We start from the raw sequence: 15815 nt of genomic DNA, 5'->3' as shown, positions 1-15815 counted from the left end.
AATTGTGATCTGATCTACTCTTAAAAATTAGATCAACCTTGTTACATTGTTCAGGGCTGGGAAAAATTTCACACCCTGGGCACCGTAGTTAAATCGACCTAATCCTGTGTGTAGATGCAGATGTGTCAGTGGAAGAAATCTTCCATCAAGCTAGCTACCACCTCTTGCAGAGGGGGATTAATTTATGTACATTGACACTACAGCAGTTTTGCTGCAAAGCTAATCCAGTCCCCTGCACTGAAGCAAGGCTAAGTATTATCTAGACCATCCCTGACAAGTGTTTGTCCAACCTATCCTTAAAAACCTCCAGTGATGGAGATTCCACAACCTCCCTAGTAATTTATTCCAGTGCTTAGCCACCCTGACAGTTAGGAACTTTTTCCTAATGTCCAACCTAAACTGCCCTTTGTGCAATTTAATCCCATTACTTCTTGCCCATCCTCAGTGGATAAGAACCCTTTGTCACCCTCCTCTTTATAACAACCTTTTATATATTTGAAGATAGGAGGTGGGGAACATAACACCTCCCCCCTTTCCCCCCCAGTCTTCTCCAGATTAAACAAACCCAGGTTTTTCAATCTTTCCTCCTAGGTTATATTTTCTCCAGCAGAGGCCTTATCAGTGCAGAGTAAAGTGGAAGAATTGCTTCCTGTGTCTTGCTTGCACTCCTCCTAATAAAGCCCAGAATTATGATTTTTTTTTGCATGTTTTTACACTATTGACTCATATTTAGTTTGTGATCCACTCTAACCTCCAGATCTGTTTCCGCAATACTCCTTCCTAGGTAGTCATTTCCCACGTTGTATTTGTGCAATTGACTTGCTTGCCAAAGGATCTTACCTACCAACTCTCTGAGTTTGTAAAGTCTGCCTTCTTGAGGTCCATTGTCTTTATTTTGCTGTTTTCCCTCCTACCATTCCTTAGAATCATGAACTCATCCTTTTATGATCACTTTCACTGCCTTCCACTTTCAAATTCTTAACCAGTTCTTCCCTGTTTGTTGGAATCAAATCTAGAACCGCCTCTTCCCTACTCACTTTCTCCACCTTCTGCAATAAAAACCAAACTTGTTGGATAATCTGTGCCCTGCTGTATTATTTTCCCAACAGATAGCGGGGTAGTTGAAGTCTCCCATCACCACCAAGTCTGGTGCTTTGGATGATTTTGTTGTTATTTTAATAAAAGCCTCATCCACCTCTCCTTCCTGGTTAGGTGGTCTATAGTAGACCTTTACAATATCAGAGTTGGAAGGGACCTCAGGAGGTCATCTTGTGTAACTCCCCTGCTGAAAGCAGGACCAAATCCCCAACTGGCCCCCTCAAGAATTGAACTCACAACCCTGAGTTTAGCAGGCCACTGCTCAAACCACTGAGCTATCCCTCCTCAGCAATGATACCATGCTTGTTTTTTATCCCCTTTTATCATGCCTCAGTGACTTTCAATAGATCTACCTCCCACTTCTGTCTCTGCCTCACTGCAAGTGCCTTGTATATCTTTATATATCCTTTTCCCCCTGCCTGACCTTCCTCAACAAGCTGTACCCTTCTAAACCAATATTCTAGTCATGTGAATTATGCCAGCAAATCTCTGTGATACCAACTTCGTCATAATTGTGATTATTCACTAGTATTTCTAGTTCTTCCCGTTTAATCTCCTTACCTCTTGCATTAGTATACAGACCTTTAAGATGTTCATTGGATTTCCCCTCTAGATTCTCCTTTATCCCAGCTTTGATTGCCCATGTTCCTCCCAGATTCCAACCCTTCACCCAGGTCTCCATTTTACAGACTCACCTGTGGGCTTTTGTCTGCTGCCCCACTAGATTAGCAGGTCTGCATCCAAAGATACTCTTCCCTTTCCTCGATAGGTGGACTCCATCTTTGTTCAGCAGTCCTTCTCCGAACAGTATCTTGTGGTCAAGGAAGCCAGTCATCCTGGCAACACCATCTGGGTGGTCACCATCAGGATGTTAATGTCTGTGCCTGGGCCCCTCCCCTTGACCGAAAAGATCGATGAGAACACCATCTGTGCCCCCAATCTCCCTCATCCCTGTGTAAATATCAGACACAAAACAATCATAACAACATCTCTTCAATAAGTTAGGAAAAGTTTCTTTACTGAATAGCTGGCCAATTGTGAGTATTTCATGGGTCTCCCAATTTTTGGTTCGTGATTTGGGTGAAGAGCTGGATAATTTGCAATGGGTGTCATTGGCGAAGGAAAAGACCTTACCTTATTTCTAGTTCTATCCCAATCCCACAGAGAAGCCTTTGCTAAAGGATGTGTGTACATTTCTGCAGGGCGTGATTTTACATTAATCCATGGTAAACAAGCGTTGTGAAATACACTCTCCTACCTGTAAGACTAGACTGTGGAGATTTTTAAAAATCTCACTGTCATTCTAGTCAAAGACTTTGCTTTATCTCTCAGTTATGTGATTTTAATCCCCAAAATGCAGTGACAATGATTAACAAGTTCTCTCTCTGGCAGTTTGCTGAGTGAAATGAAAATCTTAAATGACCCTCAGATCTGGGTACCCACAGCCAGGTTCTACTGTAGAACCATAGGGCTAGAGACAGCTGCAAGAGTCACCTAGTCTAACCCCCAGTCAAGATGCAGGATGTATTGTGTCTAAATCATCCAAGACAGATGGCGATCTAGCCTCTTTTTGAAAACCTCCAGTGAAGAACCTTCCATAACCTCCCAATGCAGTTTGTTCCATTGTCCTACTGTAATAGAAATAATGAAGAAAACAAAAATCAAATATACCCGATGATATTCAAATAGCATTTTATTTAAAACACTGGAGGAGAAGGAAGAATCAATGAGTGATGCTTGCCAATGTACTCAGAGCCTGTGTTATGCAACATTTGTCACTACTGGAGTAAGGTGCTGCCTTTAGGACTACGCTCTCCACTCAGTATTACTGCTTTGAACATCAAAGTTCTTTGTAAACATCAGAGTTAGCGACTTATTTTCTCATGTTCAAAATATAACTTTCAGTAGAGAGCTATACATAATCCTCCAAGATTTTCTATTACATCTCAGTCCTTTTGTCAAGTCTGCCAAGTAACCGTGACTTCCTTTTTGGTGCAAGAATGGGGATAGGTTGCCATCAATCACTTGACCTGAAGTAGTGCATCACTTTTGGTCCATTATCAGGACTGCAAACAAACCAATGTGTTGCTTCTCTGCATGTAATTAAAACAAATAAACGCCATGTCCTGAAATTGCTCAAAAAAACCCAAGTCCACGATTGAAAAGCAAACTGGTTCATGAAGGTAGGCTGCAAAGAGTGGGTACAATCCGTGGTTCTTATCTTGCCATCAAAATTCTAGCCACTCTGTCATATAAATGCAGTTTGATGGAGAAATCTCACCACCTTCATGACAGTCATCAAAGACCTGTGGTAAAATGAAAGCAGATGTAAATAGACTTCCTCACCGTTGGAAGTAAAACACTGAAACGTTTGCTCCATGGAGGGGTAGAATGAACACAAGACGGGGATCCATGGGATCTAATCCCAACCCCGATAGAGATTATTATTGATATTACACTAGCACCAGAGGCCCCACTCAGGATCAGGGCCCCATTGACTGTCCTGGCCTTGGACAGTTTATAAGTTAGCAGACAAGACAAAGGGGTACCAATAGGTGAAATAACTTGCCCAAAGGCATACAACAGAGGAAAAGCGCTGGGATTAGAACCTGTTTTATGACTCCCCATTCAGTTCCCTATCCATCAGGCAAGACCACAGTGCCACTGCGAAGAACAGGAATAATCAACAGCCAGGCTGGGGCTTTGATGTGCAAGAAATCATTACATCAGTACAAAAAGCCTGTGGTAAAAACTCCATTCACACAGTATACCAATAAATGAGTTGGCTGAGGGTAAAGATATTAAGAATGAGAGAGGGGCCAGAAAGAAGTTAAATGGACATTGTCCAGTTAAAACCCTGGTTTGAAAACATTTCCTACTTACGTTTTCAACGCCTTCGATTATTACAGCTAAAGAGTTTTAGAAGCATTTACTGTTTATTTCTGCCTTTTTAGGCTCTCATCTTGGACAGTGAAAGTAAACCAGGTAGTGTCACTTTTTGGTTCCCATGCATTATAACAATGCAACAATGTTTGGGTTGTCACTCAGCCGAGGCATGAGCTTCCCATTGGAATTGAAAACAAACAAAAAAAAAATTATTAAAACAGTTTCTACTGGTCTTAGATCTCCCAGACATTTGTGTACAAAAACTACATTTTGGAGCATGTTTGACTTGACAGTGTCCTTTAACCATGTAATCAAGGGATGAGATGCAATGTGTAAATAGGAAACATCATAGGCTAAATAAAAGTATCAGTCTTTTATTTACTCCATAGCCAAGGTATTTGTGACCTCCGCCGACTTTTTGAAGTCAATGGGACTATTCCTGTGTGTAACGTTAAGCACGTGACTAAGTGTTTGCCGGACCTGGATCTACATTTGTAAGTATTTCTTCCTCCGTGTACACAGTAAGTTACTTACTGGGCAGAGTCCACAGGGTGTTCGGATTAACCCAGTGGGTTGGATGATAGGATTGACAGCTCTGTACAATTTCATGTGTCCATCCACACTGCCAACTGTCCCTTCTTTTGCGGCAATGATGGTCATCTCCACCTTTCCATCATATATTAGTGTGTTTAAAATAGTTTCGATATCCTCCATTGATAATTCGACCTAAAGGCAATTTTGTAAAAAAATATTGGTAACAACTAGAGAAAAAGTGTAGCAACAACACCCACAGAAAGGAAAATAAACTCTTATTAATGACGACATTCATCCATCATTGCTAAGACTTTAGAGGTCTGGTGTAGCCTTGATACAGTCACGTAATTTACTGAATCACTGCAGTTATGCAGAGAAGAGGAGAGCAAAGAGAGATTTTTACTGTTTTTCTTACAGTTCTTTTAAAATGATGCTGGGCCTTCAGATAGATTTTCCAAGTGGGATTTCCCCATAATCCTCAAGTGGCTGCAATAATTCAGATACAATCCAATAATCCTATGGTGATTTGAGAAATCTAAGTAGAGTTTATTAATTCTGTTTGAGATTATGAACTATAGTCAATCAAAATGTTTAACCCTTATGATTATCATTACGATGTTCTTGCCTCTAAGGAAACAGGGAGGAGTGCCAAGTGTCTATTTCTGAATAGGATGGCCTTTAGAGACCATCAAAGCCTGAATATAAACTTGCCCAAGCAGAACAGGATGGCTGTCTCCTCAGGGAAACAACTTCTCATTTGTCTGCATACAGTTAAGGTTTTAAGGAGTGGAAAATCCCCAAAAAGGGGACAAAGAAGTATCAGGGCAGAAGCTTAAAAACACAAAGGGTGAGAAGTTGAAGGAGGACTTAGAGGAAGACAGAGGAATAAAGGGCCAGGTGTCATGAGCTACAGGGAATCTTGTTGACTGTCAGATCAGCTGGAGCTGAAGGACACTGACTGAAGGGGAGAGAGAGACACACACACACACACACACTATGATTTGGAGAAGCCTTGAGCTGGAGGATTGCAGTTCAACAGAGAGCACTTGGACCCTGAAGAGACACTGATCCAAATCCCATAGAACTCTCAAGAGTGGTGAGGAAACTGAGGCAGGGAATGGCACACAGGCATTCGTTGTTATTATGGCTCTGTATATTCCATGCTATCTAAAGCAGAGCGATATTTTTAGAAGTCCTTTTACAAAGTCTGTGTCTAGTCATTTCAACAATCATGCGTCCCTGAAGGTGACAACTGTAAATCAGAGTGTTCACAAGGCGAAAGCTCTGGGAATGGGCGTGCTAATGCTACTGAAATATCTTGGGGGTCAGCACTAGTCCTAAGGCCAGGACAGCAGGGCTATAGGGTCCCACTTCCAGAAAGAACACCAGAGTCTCCACCCAGCAAGGGTGCCATAGAGGCCACAGCCAGAGAGAGCGGCTAAACCAGAGCCTACCCAGTGAGCAATGGGAGTTTTCGAGCACATGGCTCCAGCTGAGTCCAAACACAGGCTGGTGAGTGTCCAGCACGGGGAGCTTGACCAGGGCTGTGACAGATCTTTACTTAACAGGAAACCTATGGCTGTTTTCTTGCTCTTACATATTATGGTGGAGGTTTTTGAAGACAGCAAGGAATTTGTTACATAGCTCCCATTAAAATTGTGTGGCCAAATTCCTGGCTGACTTCAAGAATCTCGGTTTATGTTTATAGGGAAATTCCAACAGAGCAATTATAAAATTCACTGTAGCTGGGATTGCCAAAAGAAAATGGGTCCCAATTTGCATAAACCGGGCATTGGATGCCTAACTCCCTTAGGTGCCTTTGGAAATCCCAGCCTATATCAGCTCTGGAATGTAATGCAGCACAAACTGCCTACTCCATACACACTGCAATATAAAAGACCAATATGCAAACATGGATGCATTGAGCCAGACACCAAAACTAGGACTTAGGGTCCAATTCTGAATGTTAGTCATTCGGCAGCAATTTGAAAGGTGGTAAGTTAAACGCCATTCTAACCTTACTGATGCCCAGCTCGCAAATGTATTTCCACACCTCATGGGATGATGCAAATGAACTGTTTCTCTGTATCATAGGGTTCTGTTTGCTGTCATGAGCTGCTTCTGCCTGGGGAAAGATGGAAGGGAGAGTGTGACATATGCAGTCAGTGCTCCCTGTGAAGAGAACGTCTCTAGGTACACAACAGGCTGCTTTTAAACCACTGCAGAGGCAATTTTCAGAAAGACAATCTCTGCCATATTTTAAGTCAGGGTGGGAATCTGTCCCCCTGCTTAATTTCATCTGGACCGTGGGGGAAAACGAAGGTTGCCAGGCCATTAAAAGTCCAGTCAGCAGCACAGCAGGGCTAAGGCAGGCTCCCTGCCTGTCCTGGCTCCACGCAGCTCCTGGAAGTGACTGGCATATCCCTGCAGCCCCTGGCCAATGGGAGCTGTGGGGTTGGTGCCTGCAACACACACTGTACAGAGCCACCTGGCCGCGCCTCCGCCTAGGGGCCGCACACACCAGCCACTTCCAGCAGAACCAGGACAGGGAGCCTCCTTTTAGGCCTGCTGCACCGCCAACCAGGAGCTGCCTGAAGTAAGTGCCATTTGGCTAAAGCCCACAACCCAAATTCCTGCCCCAGCCCTCAGCCTGGTCCCACACTCCAAACCACCTGTCACCATCCCAGAGCCCCCTCCCACACTCTGAACCCCTCATTTTTGGTCCCACCCTGGAGCCCACACCTCTAACTGGAGCGTTCGTCCCAACCCCCACTCCAACATCCTGCCCCAGCCTAGTGAAAATGAGTGAGGATCGGGGAGAGTGAGCCACTGAGGGAGAGGGGCTGGAGTGAGAGTGGGGTGGGGCCTCAGAAAAGGAAGGGTGTTCAGTTTTGTGCAATTAGAAAGTTGGCAACCCTAGGGAAAGCCCCAAGCCTCTGCAGCCCTCTTCCCCAGGACTGCGTGTGGCCCGCAATTGATTTTTTCTGTAAGTCAATGGCCCTGATAGAAAAAAGTTTTAAGCAGATGATTGTCAACAAATGGAATAATCCTAGATACATATTGCACAATGAGTGCAATAAGTGGCAAATTACAAGTTAACACTATATACAATAACATGAAACCGTACATTGACCTGAGGAGTTAGAACATAGGGACCATCATTCTGAGTTTCCCGACTACGGAAAAACCGCAGCCATAGCTAGCGGCCTGTAATGTATATTTTGGAGGGAAAGGGAAATTGACACGATTGGACTAGGACTCAGAGAATGGAGGTTGAGCTTTCTCTGGAGAATGGATGGGGAGTACCACTTTCACAATAATCAGGGCTGCCAACTTTTTTGCACAACTGAGGGAGTATGGGAAAGTTGACCTTTGCTAATTTGTTGTTTGAGATATGAATCTGGGGGAATGATGCTTTTTTTCTTTTAAAAGGTACAAATTATGGGTTTATTAAAGTGAATGATACATTGCATACATTTGCAGTAGCAATTAAATTAGAAAATTAGAAAAATGCCAATGAAGAATTATGGTCCAGCAATTACATAACAAAGTCCACCTATTTTTATATTAACAACTTTATACAAACTTTTCTTCCACCAGTTTAAGGAAAAGCAATTACTTGTAAAAACAATCAAAGATGGGTTAATCTGTAGCAATCCCTCACCTTAGTCTGTAAGAATTTACAGCACTGTTGGTTTAACACCTCCACAAATTCAGATTCAAAGTCTTGGTCGCTGTACCAGGCCCCTCCAGTCACAGACCGGTCAGGCTGCAGATTATATAACATATACACTTTCTTCTTTGAGGCCTATTGAACAATACACACATTTTTTTAACAGCTGAAAATCTTGCATGAAAGGAAAATTTCATTTAAACAAGCACAGGAGCAATCCATGCAGTGCTCGTAAATGGTTAACATATTCCAAATCAAGTATTTATAAACTGGGTCAGATGCTTTTTCAACTCCATTGAAGTCATGTTGTTAGTATAGACTTTGATTCAGGAAAGCACTTAGGCACGTCTTTGAAGTCTGTCCTGAATAGGAATGCTTTCCTGAATCACAGCTATAATCATCAGCAGGTTAAAAACTCTCCCCCACTTAAGAGAAATTATGTCCAAAGAAAATTTTGGCTGTGGGAGAGTCTGCAAAGAGCAGAGCACAGAAGTTTTAGTTTGGCCTAAGCAGTGCACTGTGACAGCAGAAGAGATGATTGTTATAAAGGTTACTGTGATTCCTACTGTTCTGAATAAATGATACCAGCAACTCTTTGCTAAAGTTATTGCACCTCTCCTCTCCTCTAATATTTGCACTTAGATAGTGCCCTATATTGGAGACTGTCAGTGATTTACAACGTAATTAAAATATTGTCTCAATTTTATAGAGGAGCAAATTGAGGTACAGGTCTGTCGCATCTTATGCTGGGGTTACGTTCCATAGTCAGCGCGTAAAGCGAAAACTGCGTATAGTCAAAATGACCCTTGAAAATCCCTTAAATCACTCAAAGTACTATGTATTGTATACGGCAATGTACAGTACAGTATATAATAAAGACTACATATGCAAAATATAATTTTACAGTATTTCACAACATAACAGACGAATAAAAAAGAAACAGTACAGTACAGTACTATAAACCTGAACAGTCACTAGTCTTGTACTGTACACACTCATTAGTCTTCCTCTTCCTCTGACAACACTATTATTGAGTCATCAGGGCTTGCTGTCGATCCAGGAGATGATGGGCCAGGCTTGGGTGATGGAGAGCGAGTCGTAGACGAAATGGTTGGCTCTGGTTCAGCTCGAGAAGTTGATTGTGTAGGCTCTGCTGCTGCTGGTTGTTTTTTCTTTAAAAACATGGTGATTGGCAACTGTCGCTGCTGTCTCTTGAGTTCCTCAAACATTTCTTGGTACAGTCTCAAATCATCCGTAATACTACATGTGATTTTGAGGCTTCCTTCCATAGAGGGATCATATTCAGAAATTAAATCATTCAAGTGTTTCGCTGCTTGGAACACTTTAGAAAATTTATGAAGATTCCAAGTTGCTGGCTCTTCCTGTTAGTCATCATCTTCGTCTTCTGTAGATGATGTTATCAGTTCTTCTAACTCTTCGTTAGTGTTTCTCTATGGCCCTCAATTAATTCCTCAATTTCTTCCTCGAGGATGTCGACAAAGCCATCACCACCCACGTGCCTGGCCACCTGAACAATGAGTTGCACTTCTTTATCAATGGTCGGGAAACCCTTGAAATCACTCACACAGTCTTCCCCTAGGTTTCACTAACATGCATTAACTGTTTCAGGCTTGACTACATCCACTGCCTGTCTAACATAAGTGATGCAATCAGCAATGTTGAAGGACTTCCAACACTCCATCACATTAACATTGGGATCAGCATCCATAGCGGTAAGGATCCGTAAGAATGTAAGCCTCACTTATGTGGCCTTGAAACAGCTAATGACACCTTGGTTGAGAGGCTGGAGGTAGGACTGGGAGAGAGAAAGACGACTTCAACATCGTTATGCGCAAACCAGAGTGCCGCAGGGTGGCCAGGAGCATTGTCTACGATCAGCAACACTTTAAAGTCAAGTCCTTTTTCTTCAAGATACTTCTTGACCTCCAGAACGAAACACTTGTGGAACCAATCCAGAAATAATGCTGCCGTCACCCAAGCCTTTTTATTTGATTGCCAGAACACAGGCAGGAGATTTTTGCTCTTGCCTTTTAGTACACGGGGATTTGCAGCCCTGTAGAGCAAGCCCGGCTTTATTAAATGCCCAGCCACATTGCCACAAAGCAACACAGTCACACAGTCTTTAGCTGCTTTGAAGCCAAGGGCTTGTCTTTCTGATTTTGAAATGTAAGAGCGGGTGGGCATTTTTTTCCAGAAGAGCCCAGTCTTGTCAGCATTAAAAACTTGTTCTGGAAGATAGCCTACCCCGAACAATTAAAGAAAATCATAGAGGAAAGGGGCTTTCACTGCATCCTCTTTGGCAGATGCAGCTTCACCAGTAGTCTGCATGCTTTTTGAGGTTGAAGTGGTTCCTAAAACTGCTAAGCCAACCTTGGCTGGCTTTGAATTCCTTCTGATCAGAAGGCTGTCCCTCTTCGGTGGGAGGTTTGAACAGAGATAGATGCTAAGAGCCTTTTCTCGCAACATGTTGCCATTGATAGGCACATGTTTACGGTTCATGTCTTCCAGCCATAAGTTTAATGCCTTTTCAGTCTTCACTAAAGTCTTATCATGCACTTGGCTCGTCACCTTAGCAGTTACTGGAGCACTTGATGCCACGGCTTGACGAATTTCTGTCTCTCGCATCTTGATGGCACAGATGTTAGATTCATTGCAGCCGTATTTATGTGCCACGCTGGTGATGGACATACCATCTCTTAATAAGTCCAACACGGCCAGTGTTTCCTCCAGCGTTGGAACACATCGCTGTTTCTTCGGTTGAGCACCAGATGAAGTAGGTGTCTTGCGTTTAGGGGCCATGTTATACAGTACGAAAAATATGTACTGTCTTTTTAAACAGTACAGGTACAGCAGAATCTCACTCAGCGCGTCAAGATGCGCACAGTATGAGAGGCACAGGGGGACTGAGTACTGTAGTGGGAATAGCAGATTCGCTTCTCCCATCTCACACTCACTCCGGGGCAGACACACTATTTAAACTTTTTTTTTTTTTTTTTGCCAGCCCTCCAGGGTTATTATAGGGGAGACCCTTATCACAGGCCTAAAGACATGCTGCTGCTGTCAAGTCCAGCCAAAAACCCAGCAGATTCGCATCTCACGCTGGTGGAATCGCCCTTTCTTTTTCCTTTTATTTTTTTCCCCTCTTTCTCCCAACCGCGCAAAGCTGAAATCACACATGTTAAATGAGCATAAGATGCGACAGACCTGTACAGAGATGTTAAGTGATCTTCTCAAGATCACAGAGTCAGTGATGTAGCTGGGAGAATAACTCAAGTTTCTTGACTATCCGTCACCTGCTCTAACAAACATACTTTGCAGTATATACATTATTTTAAGTATTAAAACTACAGATTACTCACTGCCACAGACTTAACAGCTTTAATAAGTTTCTTGCTCTCCAAGTTTTTCAGTATCTTGTTGATCTCTGTTAAAGGTAGATTACTTTTGTATCTAATATCTCGGCTCCAGATACCTGTTTAAAATGAGAAAAAGGAAAGCTGAATTCAAATGAATATGAACAGAGCATTACAAGTCTCAGGCACATTACGTTTGTTCTTATGTTCAAGCCAAGGCCTGAGCTGTTCCTTTCCGAATCAGAATTCACATTGCAGTGTTGTTTGAACACTACCTAAATAGGATGCACGGTGTAGTGTATTATTCAAACATCTCCCAACAGTTGTTATAACAAGAACGTGCCTGCTCTGAGAGCTCATACAGGTGAGTTCTATTTTGTCAATAGACTTGACCAAAACATGCAGAAACCATTTTGTCTGAGGGGGCCCTTGGTTCTGGAACTCTCATACCTTCACTCTTCAATCTAACAGAAGACCATTTTGTTGGCCTGCATATTCTGCAAGGCTCATCTGTTTTCCTAGGCTCTCTCAGAGACTTTGGGATATGAAACAGTCTGGCGGGGAGGATATTTTATAGGGAATCTGTACTTTCTAGTCACAGAAGGGGCTGGGAGAGGAATTGACTAAAGTCCTAATGTGGAAACTGATACTTCACTTGTTTATTTTTAGTGATTAATTAAGCATGTAATACCTCAAACAGATGCTTTGAAAACAACTAGAGTAAAGAAGCTATAGTAATGCTTTGTTTGTATATTACCATGCCTTTAATTCTTGAGTACTGAGAAATAATACATACTAAGCAACAGAGCTAGCACAGATCATGAATAAAATTAAAACAGTCCTTGAATAAGTCACCTTTGTTGGCTGCATCCTCTATAATTTGATAGACCAGCTTCTCTTGATTGTCAGATCCCTTCATTTTACTGTAAAGGACAGATTAGAAAAGGGACAGGTGTTCATTATTGTGCATGTCCAGCAGGATAGACGTAAACTAGATTTGTTTTAAACTGTGGAAAGCAAAACTATCAAATGAATTCAATTACACAAAAAGAAAGCAGCTGCACTAGCTGGTGGTTTGCAGTTCCTTGTTATTACAAACAGCTTTTATCATTTTTTCCATGTCATGTCAAGTCAGCCATAGAAACTCTCAGGATTTTGTTGGTGCGCTACTCTGGTTTTCCCACCATTAGCATGACCACCAATTGCTCACCTACAACTGCAGTAGCTCAATCCTGAATGAAATCTTACCCAAAATAAGCAGACCCTGGATGAAACATCTGGGAAGGTGCAGCAAAGTGCTCTCCCCACTGGTCTAAGAAAGCCTGATTCTGCTGAGCTCCAGGCCACAACATCTCTATTTTGAAGCATTTGAGAGTGGATTAGATGTGTGCGCATTTGAGGTGTGCACTGGAGTGGGGAGGACTGTTAAGTTTGGGGGATTTCCCTTCTTTGAAGCAAACAGAGTACATCTTTATTCAGTTTTGAGAAGGCACATTTTATGAACCAAATAAAAAACACCATTTAGTATATAAGTAATATACTCAGGGTTGGATGACTGTTACAAATGTAGGGCCTGATCCTGCACTCTGCTCCATCTAGGCAGAACCCTGGACCCACAGAAGAGCCCCAATGACTTCAGTGGGACTCAACTTGAGCATACAGGTCTGCCTGCATGGATCAGATCACCTGATGGGGGACTTTACTACCTGCAATAGTGTTTCCAACACCACATAATCCCACTTCAATGCAACTATTCACAGTAGGAACCATGACCTACAACAGCATTTACAAGATGGGACCCCAAAGCAAGTAAATGTGCCATCTTGGAATGAATGGGTGAATAACACTTGAAGATTGCTACCATCACCACGATTGCACTGGGAGAGTGCATGAGAACTGTCCCTTCAACAAAAGAAAGCTTACCCTGCATTTTGAGACTCTTTGATCCTGTAGAGAAGGCCAGTGTTGCTCCTGAGAAGGTCTAGCTGTCCCTGAAGGAGACAGACACAAATACTATCATAAGAGCTTGACATTTACCTTTTAAACATTAAATCTCATTTAATCTTGCCTAAATAGAAGAAACAGACCAAAATACATTTTCATCATTTGGAAACACCAGGACATTTTAGATAGCTCTGCTCAGGAAACATTCTGTCCATTTATCATCCAGCTGCTAGAGAATATTGACATTGCTCCTGGCCTCTTCCTGCAACACGTCATTAACTAAAATGTAGAAAACTACTTTCCTCTTCCAACACTGCACAAAGGATGTAAAGCTCCAACACGCACCTCTCTCAGCCTGCAGTAACATGTCCATTGAATCATTTTTTTAATTGCTCATTTACATAGCCAACAGTAAGCTTGAAAGCACAAGTCAATGTAAAAAAATATTACTTAGGATCAGCTCAGATAAGATGGAGGCGATGTCATATGGTATGAGAAAGCATTTTAAACTGCAGTAAAAATTGAGACAGTTCCTTCAGTTGCATTTACCCACTTACTGTCAGAACAATTCAGTGTCTCAGGATGCTGCTAGATTCTCCTCCTTATCACTCCCAGACAATACATTATTTCATCTTCAGCTGGCCAAGAGATGGTGACCTTTCCCCTCAGATGCAGACTTTGCCATGATTACCTATGTCTGTTACCTCAAGGCAGGACAAGTGCAACATGGTCTAGCTTGGGCTAACTGTGAAGATCTACCTTTGTAGGTAGGGCAAACAGATGGAAGCATACTATACCAGTACATCATATTCTACATTGCCTGGCAATTAATTTACAGGCAGAAACCCTAAATAGTCCAGGCTCCTAGTTATCTCAAAGAATGCTCTTCTCATATGCCATATTACTTTGCTAAGAGGGAACACCTGCTATTTATCCCAAGGGTGAAGCATGTGAGAGATGAGTGTGAAGTATTCTCAGTGGTGGCCTCTTGTATCTGGAATTCAATTCTGACATATACATCTGTATCAGGACTCAGGCCTGGTCACTTTTAGAGCAAGATTCAAGATGCCTTGTTATTAAGGCTTTAATTATAACAGCAAGGCTTGGATTTTCCTGACTGTCTACTAAATTGTTAATCACCACTTCAGTCCTCTCAGGGAAGCTGAGTTGGCTACTGTAGAGAAATGCAAGAAACATGGTCACCATTTTGGGCAATATGTAGGTTGGTTCCATGCTCGCATATGAATGGCACTCAGTTATATTGGTTACATGTGCCTCATAATAATAAATGCAACTAAAACTACAGTCAATCAAAAGATATGAGATAATCCCATACACTTTGACCTAAAAGCTGGAATCTAGTAAACACTGGGTAAAATCCTGGCCCCACTGTAGTCAATGACAAAACTTCCTTTGACTTCCATGAGGCCAAGATGTCATCCTCCCTCTAAAAGCAGACACCAACAGGATTCAATAATGGTAGATAAATCTATGGCTGTTTCAGGTTATTCCTATATTACAGAACAATACCAATGAGATTTAAGATGCAGTGACAGTCCTTAACAGAAACACACTTGTATTGCTTGCTAGATCCCAGAAGATGAATACACAAGGCCCAACTCTGCAGCTGCTCTATGCTGGTAATGGCTGATGAGGTCCACGGAGTTTATGCATACGAAAGGGCTGTGAGATTCCTCCAGCAGTGCAAAACTGGCTGCACTGGTGGGGAGGTGACCCTACCACGGAGAGCAGTCTGTTGATAGCCATGGCCCGCTGCTGGGGCTCCATGTGAGGCATGTCATTCTGGATCACTTGGTCGGTGATGCCGTGAGGGAACTGGTGGCAGAGCTCAATGATCCTGGAGGCGAGAAGAGGAGGAGCAGAGTCAGGTCACAACCCACAGACACAACCCATAGCCCCTCTCAGGCCCGCCCCGCCCCAAACCAAACCCCAGCTGCGCTCCAGCCCTGCCCCCATCTCTGCCTACAGCCCCCATCCCCCAGCGCTGCCCCAGGCCACTGCCCAAGCGCTGGGGGCCCGCACCGCTCACCCACACCCACACCCTCACCGCTCGGCCCCGGCCCCGGCCCCAGCCCCAGCCCCACCTGTTCTCTATCTCCAGCGGGTCCGGGACCTCCGGCTTCACCTTCACCTCGGCCATGGCAGCCGGGGCCCGGCCGTGTGTGACGGGGACGGGAGGGGGGCAGCCCGCGGCGAGGCGGGTTAATCCACTACCCCGGCGGCGCAAACCCCAGCCAGGCCCCTCAACGCGGCGGCGCGGAGAGATGACGTCACAAAGGCGCCCC

The 15815-nt window shown here is 43.3% G+C and overlaps 1 protein-coding gene across 1 annotated transcript; it reads right to left on the bottom strand.

The window, feature by feature from the left end:
- Window positions 1-2773: 2773 nt before the first annotated feature.
- On the bottom strand, window positions 2774-15794 carry POLR3F (RNA polymerase III subunit F). Its single transcript, XM_032795883.2, has 9 exons — window positions 15615-15794; window positions 15250-15367; window positions 13489-13556; window positions 12421-12488; window positions 11572-11684; window positions 8183-8326; window positions 6536-6643; window positions 4519-4710; window positions 2774-3404 (listed from the first exon to the last, which is right to left on the bottom strand). The coding sequence occupies exons 1-9, from the start codon at window positions 15668-15670 to the stop codon at window positions 3327-3329; spliced, it is 945 nt and encodes a 314-aa protein (XP_032651774.1). The 5' UTR covers window positions 15671-15794; the 3' UTR covers window positions 2774-3326.
- Between the last annotated feature and the right edge of the window lie 21 nt (window positions 15795-15815).

The sequence above is a fragment of the Chelonoidis abingdonii genome, chromosome 3, assembly GCF_003597395.2.
Source record: "Chelonoidis abingdonii isolate Lonesome George chromosome 3, CheloAbing_2.0, whole genome shotgun sequence".
NCBI lineage: Eukaryota > Metazoa > Chordata > Testudines > Testudinidae > Chelonoidis > Chelonoidis abingdonii.
This window is presented reverse-complemented; position numbering and strand designations above follow the sequence as displayed.

Bases quoted from the DNA above. Each gene is read 5' to 3' on its own strand.
- POLR3F (XM_032795883.2), bottom strand. From the start codon at position 15,670: ATGGCCGAGGTGAAGGTGAAGCCGGAGGTCCCGGACCCGCTGGAGATA. The intron at 6,644-8,182 runs GTGAGGGATTGC...ATCTTTCCCCAG, and splicing joins GTAAATTCTTACAGACTAAG to GCAGAAGCAGCTCATGACAG. The intron at 4,711-6,535 runs GTTAGAATGGCG...AATTGCCTTTAG, and splicing joins GCGAGCTGGGCATCAGTAAG to GTCGAATTATCAATGGAGGA.